A 17,668-nucleotide genomic window follows, 5' to 3' on the forward strand; every position below is an offset into this window, starting at 1 on the left:
AACTCCAAGATTCATAGAAAGAATGACACTTTCTTCTTTAAAACGACAAGTCCTAGAGAATGATACTCCAAGGAACAAACACATAGAATAACAAGAACATAAATCAACACATCAAGATTCTACCAAAAAACCCCAAATCTTCGCTTTAATCGAATTCCAACAAATTGAATCACAGCCCCAAGAAAGAAACAAATACACCTGATTCGCTGACCAAATCTCCTAAGAACGCCGTTCCAGATAACCACCAAACACCTAATCTTCGAGCACCCAATCTTCAAGATAGCACCCAAACCAGCGGAAGTCTTCACCAGAACCGAAAGTGGCGACGAGCCTAAACCGGCGATGATACCATATTAACACAGAGAAGCTGTAAACAACGAAGGATACCAGAAACGAAGAAGAAGATGAGAAGAGATAGAGAGGAAGAAAGAGAGAATGTGTTGTGTTTCTCCATTTTTGTTTACTTCCATTCCACGGAGAAGTCACAATTAAGTTGTATATTATCAGTATGATTTTAAAGTTTGTGTGGTCCTCTCTTTAGGAGCACCGTGGTTGAATTATGTGCTTTAATTTACACAGATTTGAGAGATTTAATCACGTATGTATCATTGTTTTCTCCATTTGTAGGTTACTCTTCTTTTCCAAAACTCAGAAACTTCATCACACAATGGAATGCAGTAGCAACAATAGGAATTATAAAGGTGTAGATTTTAAGTCATGTTTTCTCCACAATTTTTTGCTTATTCATATATACTTTTCAACTTTCTAAGTTGTCTTTAATGCTTTAATAGGTTTTCTTCAATTTTTCTCTGCTTATTTGTCTTGAATATTTTAATAGGTTTTCTTCAATCCTGAGATTTATAGCACCAATTGTACCATTCCGTTACCCGCTGTAATTGACTAGTGTATTCGGTTTGCTCCAATTGACACTAGGAGGTCTTTGTATAAAGTGAAGTTGGCCTTGAATTGAGCTTAACGAGATAGGTCCTCGGGTTGAATTGAGGCTTTTTAAGGTTAGTACTCTATCTTCATTGTTGAGAAATTTGTGCTTCTTGCAAGGATATAGCACGTGTTTCATTTTACAGTTACATGCTTGTGTTGTTTATGTCGTATGGACATTAGTTAGATATGAATAAATATGAATTATCTTTATGAATAGATATGAATTCTCTTTAATTGTTTTCTTTTTATGAAGAGCACCAACAAGAAGGGGAAGGGGTCAGCAATCAACAACAATAAGCATGGTAAGGGAGCGACTACAACCATCAACAAGATCAAGGGGCCGAAAGCGCCAACAATCTTCATGAACTTTAAGCTTTTCTTTTTGCTTTTGGTTTGTAACTTAATTTATTTTGAAACTTTGGCTTGTAACTAATTTTTTTTGCTTTTGGGTTTGTTACTTAATTTATTTTTGTTGCATGCATGTGGAATGTTGAATTTAAATAGTTTGATGGTAGAATATATTTGAAGAACAATTCATAATTTCATATTTCAATTAGGGCTCTATGACTACACAGATTGGTATGTATGAAGTAAAATGCTCAAAATAGATTGCATTGGTGGCTCAAAATAGTTTGCACAAACACACATATGACATATTTGTATGTATGACAAATTAGTATTTATGAAATTGGGTTGACAATTTCAATCTAAAAGGCTAAATTTAGCACAAAAGGCCAATATGTTAAGTTTCAAACCAATAGCCCAAAAGCCCAAAATAAAAATTTAATCCTGATTTATCCCGAAATATTGAAAATATTTTGGGATTCCTGAAATTTTGGTTTGGGATTGGTCTTCAAATTTCCATCCAGAAAAATTTTGATTTGGGATTTGGGATACTAGTTTCGGTTCGGTATCCCATACCGAACTAGCTCTTCCAACACGTATAGCACAAGACTATGCTAACCTTGATGCGGAATACACCGACTTTTCGGATAATTAATGTCCAGTAGATTTCCAAACGGCTAGGAACTTTAAGAACTAAGTGACTATGGAATACAAGTCTCCCTGCTCTAAATTCATTTACAACATTGCTTCCATACCAAACTGACACATCTCAACCCAGTATGTCCACGTGTCCATCCGAATCATGATGTGCTAGCTGACACCTGGAGAGTAACGAAGCCATTAATTCTGCTTGACGTGCAAAAGTGTGAATAAATTTAAACTTTGATTAAATAAAGTAGAGTGTACAATGTGATTGGGTGGAAACCCTTATTACAAAATATGAAGTTCAAAGCATAGCATAGAAAATAAAGGTACCATAAAGGATGATTATTCTTACAGAGATAATCCACTTTGACCATAGTACTGTCAGCTACTTCCACTGAATCCTCATAGTCCCACGAGCTCAATTTCTATGTCCTAAAAGGGACCAAAAAAAAAAAAGACTGAGTGGGCCTATAAAATAAAGTTTTCTAAAAACCTTATCGAAAACATGTAACCCTCGATGTAAAACAAGTATATAGTTTCTTAAAGTAATAATATAATAATATATAATAGGGAACCTTACAACACAAATGAGTTAAAGGATATAGGGTGCTACTACGAAATATCTCAAATCACTGTCATAGAAAAATCCATGCTCATTACTTAATGAAGGCACACAAGTCATGTAGAAAGTAATAATGTGAATAGGCTGGGTGTAAAGGTTTCACATTCTAGTACTACACCACGTGAAGTTGTGCTAGTCCCCTCACATACATGTATGTCAACACCCTAAGGGGATTTGTACCACTTCCTAAGGGGGAACAAGTTGGCACCTACTCTGTATCCAAAATGAATGTGAACTACACGTGAGCTCGTCCTGCACTCGGACTAGTACAATAAAAGGCACCAGTGCAATCATGTAATAATGAGCATATATAATATAAAGATGTTAGGCCACGGGTTTATGCTCACAATAAATATAATAAATGTAAAGTGTATGAAAATCTAACTGTAAGCTAAACATGGCTATCTCATCATGGTATGTAAAAGTAGTTAGCAAGAAAACCATAAATATATATATATATATATGTTTATTTATTTATATATATATATATATATTAAGCTAATTATAATTATGTAATAAACCTCAGTTCCTCCTAATTTGCTCAAATATGGAATTTAGAAACAATTGAAATTGAATTTGAAAAAAGCGGAGCGTTTGAAATTTTCTCCAAAAATCTGGCGAAATCTATTCAAACCAACAACCTTGAACCAAATCGACCCGACCTGAATCCATTTGGATCCGACCCGAATCCACTTCAGAATTTGGAAGGACTATTTTAAGGTATATTCCCTTAACTTTCAATTAAATTTAACAGAATAGTCACTGTTAGTTTATCGAAGTTGAATTTTTCAAAAAATCGCTCGAGATCCTACTTAGTGTATTTCAATTAAATCTCATGGACTCATTCATAACATATTATCACTACAATATAAAGACAAACATATGAATGAATAAAATTACCAATAGTAATTATTTAATTTGGAGTACTTACATAATATCCAATAATTTTTAGGGCATAACTCCAACATAAGAACACTCCAGTCACACTAAGATAAGGATTTTTTTAATCCCAAAATCTCTTTGTCATCTTCCTTAGGACAAAAATGGTCTTTCTTAGGATTCAAAGATTGAACGACCATCATATTACTAGATGACTTTGCTTCTAGGAAGTTAAATTGACGTAACACTTTATGAGTGTAGTTTGATTGGAGGACTAAGATCTTGTTGTCACGGTGCTCAATATGCAGATTGGTACAATAGGTCCAACCTACATTCTTCATCTCAAATTCCATCTTCAAGTGCGTAACAATCATTGGTATCTCTTCTAGAGTTCCAATAAGGTTCATGTCATCGACATATATTGCAATTATCGCAAAATCAGAATTGGTGGTCTTAATGAACACGCATGGGCACAGTTTCGTTGTTTACATATCTTATTCCGATCAAGTACTCACTTAGGCGTTTGTACCAAATTTGTCATATTGTTTCAAACCATATAGCGAACACTTCAACCTAATTGAAAATGTGTTCCATGGTCGAGCATATGCACTGATTCTGGTATTACTAGTCCTACTGGGACTTTCATATAAATCTCGGTATCTAGATCCCTATATAGATATATAGAGACCACGTCCATAGGTTATATACTTGGTCTTTCGGAAACTACTAAACTGATTAAGTAACGGCATTTAATAACATGTATTACGAGAAAATACGTCTTCTCATAATCAATCCTAGGGCGTTGTGAGAAACCTTACGCCACGAGGTAGGCCTTATACCTTACAACCTCATTATTCTCATTACGATTCCTAACGGATACCAATTTGAAGGCTATGGGTTTTACGTCTAAGTGTGTTGGAACGACTGGTCTGAACATGCAACGTTTTGCTAATGAATCAAGTTGAACATGGATTGCCTCTTCCCATTTTGGCTAGTCGGATTAGAGTTATGCTTCAACAGATCGTGGTCCAATGTCATCGCTTTTTACTATTTCGGTGGCCACCGCATAAGCAAATACATCATCAACGATGATCTCGTTATGTTTCCACATGTCTTCCAAACAAGTGTAGTTGACATAGATCTTAAAGTTCTCGGAATCGGTATTCTTAGGTCTTGCGTCCAAGACACTTCCGTGATCTAAGACAATGTCAAGTTGTGGAACGGATGAGGCAGCGACAGAAAGACCAACACTCCTGATGTCTCTTCATGTGCCGTTGCTCTTCTTTTTTTTTTAGGAAGCTTATCCTTCGAACCAAAGGATCTGCCTTGCTTCAAGGAGGTGACACGAGACTGGTTAGCTGCCAATATCGTTCTTCGTTCGTCTGAAATGACATATTCGTTAGGAAAATGATGTTCGACATGGACGATTTTAAGAACATCAATCCTTGCAGACATTTGCTACAGGAATAAGTGTGCAACAAAGAGTATAAGTAGTGCACCTCTGCTTTCGCTTTTTAAGCCTGTGCTTGGAAAAGCATCTGCCGATTTCTAAGTTATGTAGACCATTTATATATGTAGTTTCTCCAACCGATAAGATGAATAGTTATGCTAATTTTAAGGAAGGAAAAATAAGTAATTGAATGTACGTTACCCTGGTAGGCACGATCAAGTACATATAGTGTTGAATACCTATACTAAATGCTGATTTTGTTTGAAATTGTGTCAACTGAGTAATGTAGGCTCCCTTTTCTTGTATATCTTCACGTATGTAAATTGACCTTATGTCCCTGGTAACTAAGTCAGTTTCTACGGCAAGTTGTCAATGATAATAGTGCTGCATCCTTAAAGGGTTTACATTTATGTTACATTAGAATTTTAACAGTTTTAATAGGTATGTTGGAGTTCCATTTTGACATTTGTTGAACTTTTGTTTTGCAAGTTTATACTTTCTCTGTGTGTGTGCCTTCATGATGCAGGATTTTCTCCCTACGTATCTTCTTTTCTTCTCTGTCTGATTCATCTAAATTCTCTTAGGCCTATCTCTTTTATGTCATCTAGCTCAAAATCCTAATTTCTGGTTACTCGTTCTACATCACTCTCTTTCTCCGTGGTACTAAATAGATGGGATTATGACCCCCCCCTTGGAGGCTAAATAAGTTAAAAGAAAAAAAGGGGCTACTGATTTCTTTTTCAAAGCTCAAGATGCACAATTCTCGCGAAAACGATTAGTGGATGTTCCGTGGATTAAATTCATTTCCTTTACGTGTTAGTAAAGTTCTATACTGCACAAGATAAAAAGACAGACCTTTAATTTTAGAGTCAATGACCTGACAAAGTTTTTCATTCTTTCTCATACATTCACTCATAAATGTTCTATCATCTTAAAAGTGAGATTAAAAACACATGAAAAATAAATGTTTTATCCTCTTAGTTTATGTGGAAGAGAGTGTTAATGTGAAAAGCGTTACCGAAAACATGATCTGACTCTTGAAGACAATATATCAAGCCAAATTCCAATGCCATTTTCTTTGGTAGTTGATGAAAATTGAAGGGTTTTATTGTTAAAAAACGTGCAAGGTTCTACAACCTTGAAACATAACTCCCTTTATTTTTCATTAGGCTCTTATTTTGGGGTAAGTAAGGTCATCTCCAACTGACACGGGCAAAAGGCCATAGGACAAAATATAACCCATTCTAACATGAAAGCCGTCTCCAATCGAAGGCTAGGCCAAAGGGTTGTGGGCCCCATCGGGCCATAATTCATCCACCAGGCCAACCAGCCAGCCTGTTTGCACCAGCCCAAACCCATGCTAGCTAACGTCAGGTTATTGTTGGATTTGAATTTTTTTTTTAGATGAAATTTAAAAAAATAAATACCTAAGTCATTTGTACACCATTTCTCACCTCATTTTCACCATTCCATACTATATTTCTCATTTTATATCAATTCTTCACCAATGTTTCACATCCTTTTTATTATATAAAGATAAGAAATCTGAAAGTTTATTCATTTAGCGACAAGTGGCACTCAAAATATGTTCGAAAACCTTATTTTAATATGGCAGTTTAATTCAATTAACCATATTAATTCAATTAAAATAATAAATTATTGAGAGGGCTAAAAAATAGCCCCATTCGGTTGGAGATGAGTTTTTTGTCAAACGGGCTATGTTTTAACTGATAGCCCTTTGGCCCTCTCGGTTGGAGATGGTATAAAATATGGCCTGGCATTGTTTATGAAAAAATAATTTTTTGCAAGGCTATAGCGATAAACATGGCCCTTTGGCCCCTTTCTGTTGGAGATGACCTAATACTTGAAAGACAAATGTGTTTTTGAAGTAATATTTATGTGATAATAGAGTATGTAAATAATAATTTAGTATTATGTTTTTCATTTTATTATTTGTTGATTTTAAATATTTTTTTTTTAATAGGTAACGGATCGGTTGATATTACCTATTCATTTTAAAAGGTGTTACACAACACGACTTATTAAGATATCGGGTATGACACAAATGCCAGGTCTAGTGGGTCCTCGCATCAGAGTTTTTTAGTTTTTTTTCTTGTTTAATTTTTTATGTCTTTGACAAATAATAGATTTTGTTAGATTAGATATTAGATTAGCTACCGACGGGATTCGAACTCACGCTATCATGCAAAGGCTCAACACCGTTCCACCATTGTAGTAAAGGCCACTTGCAGATTTTTTTTCTTATCATATTAAACTTTTTATTCTGTTTATTAATGTTATGGGCATCTTCATTATATAAGCTATTACGTTGTTTATTGTTAAGAAAAAATTTGGAAAACCGTTAAAGGTCCCTCATAATTTGTGTGTGAAGAAAGCCAAACTTGGTTTGGTATTGAGGTGATTATGAAAAAAGCTGGTATCAAAAAAAGCTAGGAGCTGTTTTTGTGTTTGGTAAACATCCAGCTTCATAGTTTTGGGTGAAAAAAAGCCAAAAACAAGAAGCTGCAAAACCCAGCTTTGAAAAAACTGGCTTTTTTTCACATCTGTTTTACATAAAAGTTTATCAAACACTATAATACTGTTTTTTTTTTTTCAAAAGCACTTTTACAAAAAAGTTTACCAAACATTCTGCTGCTTTATTTCACAGCTGCTTATTCTCACAACACAGCAGAAGCAGCTTTTTTTCAAAGCACAACAATACCAAACCAGCCCTTAATTCTACAGCACACTCCAAAGCTTTCAACCACTAACCGAGAAGCATTAGACACGGAAAAATACTTTTAAGCTCAAACGAATCTTCATGTTTTTTTTTTACTTAAACAATTAATTAATCCAATGCTATGACAGAGATTAATGTCCAATAAGATACTTTCTTCATACTTATCCTTACGATAATTAATTTATTTTGTCTTGAGGCTAAGACGTTGTGTATCATGTGAATTTAAGATTTCAAGGTTGTTTGCTATGTATGTACTTGTTTGCTTTGTATGTATTTGCTAATAGGACCAAACCAAAGACACCATGGAATCTATTCGATATATTATATATGTATGTGTGTATATAGTTGTAAGCGGTGGCTCTTAGAGATAAGGACGCAGAAAGAGAGATATGGCTTCATGTATTCCATTTCAACTGAACTGCTGTTCACTTAAGAAGAAGCCTTCTGCCTCTGAAAATCTTTATCACTTGAAGAGCACCCTCTCCTCAGCTTTCATGGTGACTAGTGTACTTGATCTCGTTCAATTGTTCAAATGCATATGTGTGTGTGTCTTATAAACATTTGGGTTCTTTAGAGAAACCCTTACAACACTTATTTCCTTCACAAAAACTCATGTCATTTTAAATATCCAAATAGAACCCAAAATTTAAACAAAGTATTTTTTAGGATCAGCTATTACATTTCTTTTATTTGTTGACAACCATTGTAGGTAAATTATTTTGCTTGTGTATATGTATTAGGCACATTTTCTTATTATTATTTTTATGCAAAATGTAGGTAATTAATTAGTTTTTAATCAAGAAAATTGTTATTTAGACTCCAAAAATCTCATTTGGCAATAAACTTTCTGTGACATCCCACATCACCCAGGGGAGTGATCCTTAAATATATATTCTCATCCCTACCTAGCACGAGCCCAAAAGGCCTCGTGCTAGGTAGGGATGAGAATATACATTTAAGGATCACTTCCCTGGGTGATGTGGGATGTCACACTTTCTATAATTAGAAAGAAAAATACACTTGTGAGGAATGTAGAATGAGATTTTTGGAATGCTAATAACAGTTCCCATAATTAATTAACTAAAAACATTTTTTATTTTGCAGATAAATTATTTTGCACGTATTTACTTAAATTAGGCATGTTTTGTTATTAGAGGTGTCTTGGTATTTATATTGAAAATATGATTTTACCCCTTTAAATTCAATTTTTTTTTATTTTTTTTTTACATAAAACCCACAATAATAAATTTTTATTACAAAAACCCGACTATTAGGCTCCACCTAAGCGAATTACCTATTCGAGATTGTGTATAATATTTAATATTTTTCAAATTCCCCGAATTACTCTAAGTTAAGTCATTATAGCATTTTATGTTGATATCAAAATTAAAATGGAAAACTTGTTTATTTGCTTGTAACGTGTGTAATTGCTTTGAAATTTTAATTGATGTAGGAATGGAAATTCAAAACGTTTTTTATTCAACAATAAAATTTCAGATTAATGTACCCTATTGATTTAATAAAAAAACCATGTTTTTGTATTCTTTAAAATATGTATCTAGTATGCTTTGTTTTATTTTTCGAATATCAATGTACCTCCTTTTTTTTTTTTTTTTTTTATGAAAAGATTAGTGTACCTATATTTTAAGTAAATTATTTTGAATGCTACTAGACCCACCCATTATCTTATTTTCCCACCCACTATTATTCCTAAAATAACCTTTAATATATTTAAACAAAAAAAAAACCTTGATCTCCATCCTTATTCACACGCCGCACCTTCATTATACTCTAGCCACACCAACACATGACTTACAATGAAACTTTGGATTTGGGTGGTGGGTCAGGGTCCGGCTATTGTGGTCTAGTTGGTGGTTTGCCATTTCTATGCAGGTTGTTGGTTCTCTGAAACATTGGATTCAAAACAACCCACCAAGTACTTTCAATGAGGTTGTGAGCTTCTTGGTGTTGGAAAGATGGAAGCATTTTAGGGAAAATCATGAGCTGGTGCTTTGATGCTGTCTTTCTTAAGCTTGAGTGCATCTTGTCGAATCCAGCCCCAATTGACACGCAAACCCCTCACACCTGCCTCAAATTCAAGCCTTACCAATATTCACTTTTGCATATCGGTGTCACTGAGGATGATGGGAGGTGATTACTTGTTAGTGGCAGGTCACCCCGTTTTCTCTTTCCCCCCTCCCCTTCTTATTTCGCCAGTCGTACGATCAAATCCACTCAATCGTGGCTGTTACAAAAATAGTAGTGTTGACTGCTACGTAAGGTTTAAAAGCACTCATTATTTCGCATGTATTATTACATATATTAGGTACGTTTTGTTATTATTATATGGTGTGTGCAGTCAAACAACATTCTTCTATTTTGTAGGTAAATTAGTTTGCATGTATTATTACATATATTAGGCACATTCACTTCTAAAAATCTCCGCCTAATGCCACCTAGGTCCTGCCTAGGTGCTAGTCAATTGGCCACCATCTCGATTAATTCCTTGGCAATTGAAAATTAAGAAATGACCCTTGGATTGCCTAGGCACCCACTAGCCAGCCTGGACCCCGCAATCCCCCGCTTAGCTATCGACTCTTAGTTAGACAGAAAATAGATAATTTTCATTTTCCATATTATTTTTTCAATAAACTATAAAGACTTGTTGAATACTTGGGAAAGCACTCATAATATGCTTGTTTCCCATGTTTTCATGTTCTAATGCTTTATAATGTATATGTCATATTGCAATTTATAAACTCCAATATAATTATGTAATTTTTAAGCATAAGTAGACATTTATTTATATGTTATATAATAAATTTAATTAAAATTAAAGAAAAAACTGCATAAGCCCATGCCTAGACGCATAGGCGCATGACCCTACCTGCCTCCCAGCCAAGACGCCTAGGCATCTAGCGCATATTAGAACCTCAGAAACATTTTGATATTAGGGGTCTTTTAGACATCCAATTTTTTTTTTTTTTCATATTTCATATTGTAAACTCAGTAATATTTAACAAATGAGAATTTTGTTTCATATGTGTGTTATTGGAACTGAATTAAATTTGTGAAAAACATATGATTAAGATTTCATATAAAAAAAGACTGCAAAGTCAAACTTAATTATGGATATTGCTTTAGTTGTAGCCTAGTAATTGAGTTTTTGTTAAGTCAAGCTTAATTATGAATATTACTTTAGTTATAGCTTAGTCCTTGAGTTTTTGTTAGAACAATTTATCATGGGGGTTTAGCTAGTGAAAGAAAATTAAATTTCAAGGGTATAATTTTCAGTAAACGGTTCTTATACCCGACTTGATCAACTATATGTAGAACAAGATTCAGCCATTTATGATGGGAAAAATGGAACAAGTCATTCCCATGCAAATAGATGTCTCCAAAACTTTCAAGAATACTTCTGACAAAGTATTGGACTTCTTGGTAGATTCAATGTTCGAATTCGTCGATCAAGAGTATCTTCCATCTCAGGTAGCTTACTCACTTTCAGGCACTACAATAACTAGTTTCTCACAAATTAATGCTGTCCAAAATTTCAATTTAATTAGTTTGTAACTTTCTTTGTTGATTAATGTAGAGCAACTTCAGGCCGGTTGATGAGTTGGGAGGAGTAGTTGCTGTCACCAGCAGCATCAGAGGGAAAATCCCAGATGATTTTCCAGAGGGTATCTACATAAGAAATGGTCAGTACCCATCCTGTTCTCAAGGAAAACATTAACCTATAACAAAATTCTGCCGTACGTCAACTTAATATTTAACGCTTGCTTAGATTTTTTTCTGGTTTTATACATTTAATTATGTGTACACAATGTAGCGAAGGTTAATACCTGTCCTGCTCTCTTAAGGTTCTTATTTTGAGAACCTGTGAGGACTAAATGTATATTGACCACAAGATTATATTAGCTTAGGTTCAAATGCTTAAAATATTTCACAACTTAATAAAGAAAAACCAACTTAAGATCCATGATTCATTAAAAACCCATTTTTTTATTTTGCTTTATTAATTAAGTTGTTAAATATTTGAAGCCATTGGATATAAACTAATATAATCTTTTGGCTAATATGCATTTAGTCCTCACTTATCCTCAAAATAAGGACCTTAGAAGAGTAGGACTAAGGTTAATATACATGCACATAAAGCTAAGTTTGGAAGATTTTTTATCACGGTGTTTATGAGATTTGAACTCATGAACTTCTCAAACAAAGTCTAACGAATGAACTCGGCTGACTAGTTAAGTTTGGTATTATATTTATGGAATTATATTTATACCAATCCAACTAAGTTTTCATTTGGAGAAATAAAAACTAAGTTTTCAAATAGGAGTTTCTTTTGTAACGTTTCTTTATTTGGACTTATACTTTAGGGAAGTGTTATTGATACTCCAAAAATCTCATTCTACACTCCTTATAAGTGTATTTTTCTTTCCAAATATAGAAAGTTTGGAGTGTAGAATGAGATTTTTGGAGTGCCAATAACAATTCCCATACTTTATTGTGTTAATTATCAGTTCAACACAATACTTGTCAAAATTGTATTTTCGCTAGAAGAAAAACTTTGCTAACAATATGATTTACAAATCAGAAAGGAATTATATTACTATAGATGCTCCCTACAACTTCAGCACTAAAAACAACTGGGGATTCGGAACTAATTGGTGACCACTCAATTGTTTGAATTATTTTGTGCATGTGGATGTATGGCGTTATATTTTCAATTTATATTTGTTTTTGGGTCAATTTTTCAAGTTATACATATTATGTAGGGCCAAACCCTCTATTTGGAGGATTTAAATCGACAAGATCTGTGTTTGGAAGGTCAAGTCACATATGGGTTGAAGGAGAAGGTATGCTACATGCTTTATATTTCAGTAGGGACGGCGACGTCAGTGATGGAGGCTGGACCGTCCGGTACAACAACAGACACGTTGAAACGGAAACGTTCAAGCTTGAAAAACAGCGAAACAAGCCGTCTTTTCTTCCCGCCATAGGCGGGGACTCGCCGGCTATTTTGGCCGCTTACCTCCTCAATTTGGTAGGCACGTTAACTTATTAATGTAGTTTATTTCGGAACCAGTACCTTCATGTATCTCTTTCATATAAATTATTAGGGTTTTTCACATCTAAAAATTTAAAGTACATATATATAACCCCGATAATTATAAGTTTCCTCTTATTAGTTCGTGATGCTTGTTCCAGTTGAGGTTTGGCAAAGTGAACAAGTATTATAGCAACACCAATGTTTTCGAGCATTCGGGGAAGTTCTACTCCGTAGCAGAAAATCACATACCTCAAGAGATTGACATCATTACATTAGAAACTTTAGGCAACTGGGATTTCTCTGGAGCTTGGAACAGACCTTTTACCAGCCACTCTAAGGTATATCTACATACACACACACACACACACACACACACACACACACACATATATATATATATAAATATAATATTATATATATTTATATATTTGTTGGTTTCTATTTTATTCTTCCAATTATATACCCTTTTATGGATGTTTGTATTGAAAACGGAATTTTTTATTTTTTTATTTTTTTTTCTGTTAACAATCATAGACATCATCATTATAGCTTATGTGCAATTTTATTGAACCTATAATAACCTCTTTCTACATCTAATTTAAACTTTAAGCATGAATTGTCTTTTTTTCTATTGCATATACCATCAAGTACAAGATGTTGAAAATTTTGAGTAAAAATTTCATTGTCCCACATTGGCCATTCTCAAAAGGTTTCGTCACTTTATAAGGCTTTGTCTCTTATAGAAAGTGATTTTAGTGATAGGCTTTGGGGAATAAAATTGGGCTCACCCTTGGGGTTGGGGTGTACTAATTAATTAATAATTTATATATATAATTAAGGGAATTGTTATTAGCACTCCAAAAATCTCATTCTATATTTCTCCCAAGTGTATTTTTCTTTCTAATTATAGAAAGTTTGGAATGCCAAATGAGATTTTTGGAGTGCTAATAACAATTCCCTATAATTAATTATCAAAAGATGGGCCTTGAAAATTAAATTCTTTAATTAATTATTTTTTAATTAATTTCGAATTTAATTAAATTATTTTTATTTGAACAGACTCATCTTTTTAGATGAAATCTGAAATAAAAAAAACGCAGAGAGCACAGCACCCCTCTGAAGAGATGCCTTTCAACAGTCACATCTCATTCTCATACCTGTTGCGAATGGGCATAATCCCACTATATATACATTCATCTGCATAGCATTTAGAACACAAAAAATATCAAATTCTTCTTCTACATTCATAAACCTTCTTACTGAGAGAACCACACAGAAATTCACCAGAAGTTAAGTTTTCCGGTCCTGGAATTCTAACTTGATTGTGGAATCCTGGTGAAGGAGACGTCTATAGAACTATAAGCACTGAGTAGGGACAAAATTTCTGTTTCAAGGACATTGCGGTACGCAAGCCTTGATCTTCAAGTTGTCTGTTTTATATTTTTGTTTTGTTCATACTCTGTTAATTTTTCTATTCGCATTTATTATTTATTAGCATATATAATTATATAACAGATTGTTGACATATATCCAACACAAGAAGGAAGTAACAATAAAACTAAAATTTGTTAATAAAATCACACTCAATAATTAACCCCTACCATCACACATATTTTATTTTATCGATAAAAGGTGGTTTTGGAGTTTTGAAACCTCTAACTAAGGTATGAATCGATTTATGCAAAATTTTTACTGCACTGATCTCGGTAGCTACGCCACCCACGAAATTTAAAGAACCTAAAGGAGCATGAGTCATACATTCCGCATAAAATCATTCTTGCCAGGGCCGACTCTGAGATTTTAAGGGCTCAAGGTGAGCCACTGAAAATGGGCCCTCGAGTTCTTAGGCACTATAATTTAGGTGCATTAGGCTAGGTACTATGATTTAAGTGCATTTAAGTATGTACAATATTTAATTTTGGTATTTTTATTTTCTCCATGTTTTGGATGATGATATTGAATATTTTGAATTTATACATTTTTTTATTTTTTGATGTATTACTGCTATTTTTTTTGGAAGGTATGTTTATTGTTTGAGAAAGTCAACCAATAATCAATGCCAAAAATTGTGCAGCAGAATAAACCAATTAAGATTTTTTTTTTTTTTAAATAGATTTGTTAGATTAGATGTTAGATTAGGAAGCAAACATAGTTCGAACCCATACTGTGATGCAATGGTAACGCTCCTCTCCACTACTATGGTAGAGGGCCACTTGCACCAATTAAGAATTTATAAACAAACAAATATGAAGTTCAATATTTATGAAGTTGTAGAAATATAATCAAAGGACTATAACGATATATAATCCAACACAAGATCTTAATAGAATTTCAATTTTTGTTAAGGATTAAAATGAAGAAACATATACATTTAGTGCTCTATATAGCCCTTAATTTTCACTTTAAATTATATACTAATTATTGGTACGTATCATCACATGCTTGGTTCTCTTTTGTTTTCTTTTCAATGTTCCAGAGAGCTCCAGGCTCAGAGGAGCTGGTCATTCACGGATTTGACGCAGTAAAACCATATATGGAAATTGGAATAATTTCAGGTATTGTCTTGCTTAACACTCTCTAACAGGCATAGATCTATCATTGTATGTAAGACTCACTCATATTTAAAATTGTGAATACGTGTGTACAGTTAGCATTGCACATTTCATAAATATCATTTAGAAATAATCTAGGACTTCAAAATAACAAAGTAGACATTAGAAAATTTGATGGGTCACATATTTTCCCCTTGCTCAGCTGATGGAAAGGAGCTAATTCACAAAGTAGATCTCAAACTCAGCAGAAGCAGCTTTTTCCATGAATTAGGGATCACAGAGAGGTGTTCAAGCAAGCAGTAATAATTTTTGGTTAATCTCTAAGCAAACTTTTGCCACTTAATTAACTCAAATTCATGCATACTTTGCTTGCAGGTATAATGTACTCATGGATTTTCCTCTAACTTTTGACATGAACAGACTCGTTAACGGAGGCCCGTAAGTGATGCATCCTTCATAGTTCCACTCTACACCTTCTGATTTTATCCCCATGAAAACATGCATGCAATGTTTTATATATATTGCTTGATGTGCTGGTTTTGATATGCAGATTATTAGATTACAATCATGAAGAATATGCACGAATCGGTGTGATGCCGCGCTACGGCGATGCAGATTCAATCCGCTGGTTTAAAGTTGAACCCAATTGCACATTTCACATAATCAATTGTTTTGAAGATGGTGATGAGGTAACTTAAACAAATTGGCAATTTTATTTGAAATTTTACTATTTTGGAGGAATGATAATTCAGTAATTACTATTTGTATACATAACACTGATATGCATTTTTTGACATGCTGTTTAATAGAGGTGGGTCGTTCCATTGTATGTGAGACCACTTATATTAGAGTGTATATCAGCAAATGTGTCATTTTTGTGAATCTAAAGCTTTGCTCGTAATAATCAGTAGACTTCTAATTAACTTGTAAGCCGAACCGCATTTGGTATCTAATTTTTGTTTGTTGGATGAGCAGGTTGTAGTGTGGGGTTGTAAAGCTCTGGCCTCAATTATACCAGGACCTGACATGGCATCGACTCAATTTGGATGGTTGCCAAGAAAATTTAAGCCTACAAGTCCAAGTAAAGAAAATGATCATGGTACTATCTCATCAGTCGACGATGGAAACTTATTTTCTCATGCTTATGAATGGAGATTAAACATGCAAAGTGGGGAAGTCAGTGAGAGATATCTCACTGGAAAAAGGTTTTGTATGGATTTTCCCATGATCAATGTAGCTTTCTCCGGCGTTAAAAATAGATACGGCTACGCCCAACTGGTTGACTCCATCGTAAGCTCTGCCTCAGGTAATTAGGGTTAATCTTTCCCAAACAATAACTTAACTCCACTCTTTAATTAAATTGCTCTTTCTCAGACCATTAATGGTTATCTATGGCGGTATGTCTCTCAGGCATGCTCAAATATAATGGTCTAGCCAAGCTACACTTTGAAGAACCAGCTGATGTTTCCTTGGTATAATCAATTAGGCCTTGACATGTTTTCATTATAATTTTTCTCCTGCAATTTATGCATGAATATGTAACTAACATTCTTTATTATTTTATTTCATGGATTACTAGAGAAGTGAAGGCCAATTAGAAGAGGCAATAAAGGTGGAAACTCACATGTTTGAGGAGAACAGCTTTTGCACTGGAGCTTCTTTTGTCCCAAAACATGGGGGTTTTGAAGAAGATGATGGATGGCTTATCACTTTTGTTCACAATGAAGATACCAACATATCTCAAGTAAGTCGATCAGTCTATAATAATATTTGAATTCTTGTTTTGAGAAAATTTGTTATTTTGTTTAGATTGATTCACACTTATATGCGTTGAAGTGCTAACTAGTTAGTATAATTTAATATATTTTCCTTTTAGGTTTATGTGATCGAGACAAAGAAGTTTTCCAATGAGCCTGTTGTCAAAATTACATTGCCCTGTAGAGTTCCATACGGATTTCATGGAGCCTTCATGCCAATCTCATCACCCACTTAGATTAGTTTGGTATTGTTATGCTTTTTAAAAATGTGTTTTTATTGTGTTTTCATGATAAACTGTTGTAAAATAAAGCAGTTGTTTGATTGGTAAACTCTAGTTGTAAAATGCTTGTAACAAAAAAAAAAAAAAAAAAAAACCAGTGTGAGTTTCAGTTATTTTTTTTTATAAAAGTGTTGTGGTTGTGTGAAGTGATTGAAATACATATGATGGTGAATATTATATTATTGTTGTAGAGGAAAATAATTTGATAGAGAATGACAGAATTCTATTAGAGAAATTCTTGGTATGTCACAATATTGTGATGCATATTGTGGCTATCTTGACAAATTACACAAATACTCCTAATTTAATAAGGAGAGTCAACTAAAGAATGAATTGTCGAACAGTTACAACAGTTAATTGAGGAATGAATGGCCTTCACACATACATATGAACCCAAGT

General features: G+C 33.7%; 1 protein-coding gene across 1 annotated transcript; it reads left to right on the forward strand.

Annotated features, from left to right (window-relative positions):
* Window positions 1-10,986: 10,986 nt before the first annotated feature.
* Window positions 10,987-17,224, forward strand: LOC137717001 (carotenoid 9,10(9',10')-cleavage dioxygenase 1-like). The gene is made up of 12 exons (XM_068456326.1): window positions 10,987-11,112; window positions 11,219-11,324; window positions 12,405-12,673; window positions 12,838-13,017; window positions 15,156-15,234; window positions 15,434-15,515; window positions 15,607-15,669; window positions 15,782-15,920; window positions 16,207-16,537; window positions 16,642-16,694; window positions 16,811-16,975; window positions 17,108-17,224. The coding sequence occupies exons 1-12, from the start codon at window positions 10,987-10,989 to the stop codon at window positions 17,222-17,224; spliced, it is 1,710 nt and encodes a 569-aa protein (XP_068312427.1).
* The last annotated feature ends 444 nt before the right edge of the window (window positions 17,225-17,668 follow it).

Source organism: Pyrus communis, chromosome 15, assembly GCF_963583255.1.
Source record: "Pyrus communis chromosome 15, drPyrComm1.1, whole genome shotgun sequence".
In the NCBI taxonomy this organism is placed as follows: domain Eukaryota; kingdom Viridiplantae; phylum Streptophyta; class Magnoliopsida; order Rosales; family Rosaceae; genus Pyrus; species Pyrus communis.

What these genes read in the sequence shown, in the direction of transcription:
- LOC137717001 (XM_068456326.1), top strand. Translation starts at nt 10,987, where the DNA reads ATGGAACAAGTCATTCCCATGCAAATAGATGTCTCCAAAACTTTCAAG. An exon ending in AAGAGTATCTTCCATCTCAG is followed by an intron (nt 11,113 to 11,218) that starts GTAGCTTACTCA and finishes TGATTAATGTAG; the next exon opens with AGCAACTTCAGGCCGGTTGA. An exon ending in AGACTCGTTAACGGAGGCCC is followed by an intron (nt 15,670 to 15,781) that starts GTAAGTGATGCA and finishes TTTGATATGCAG; the next exon opens with ATTATTAGATTACAATCATG.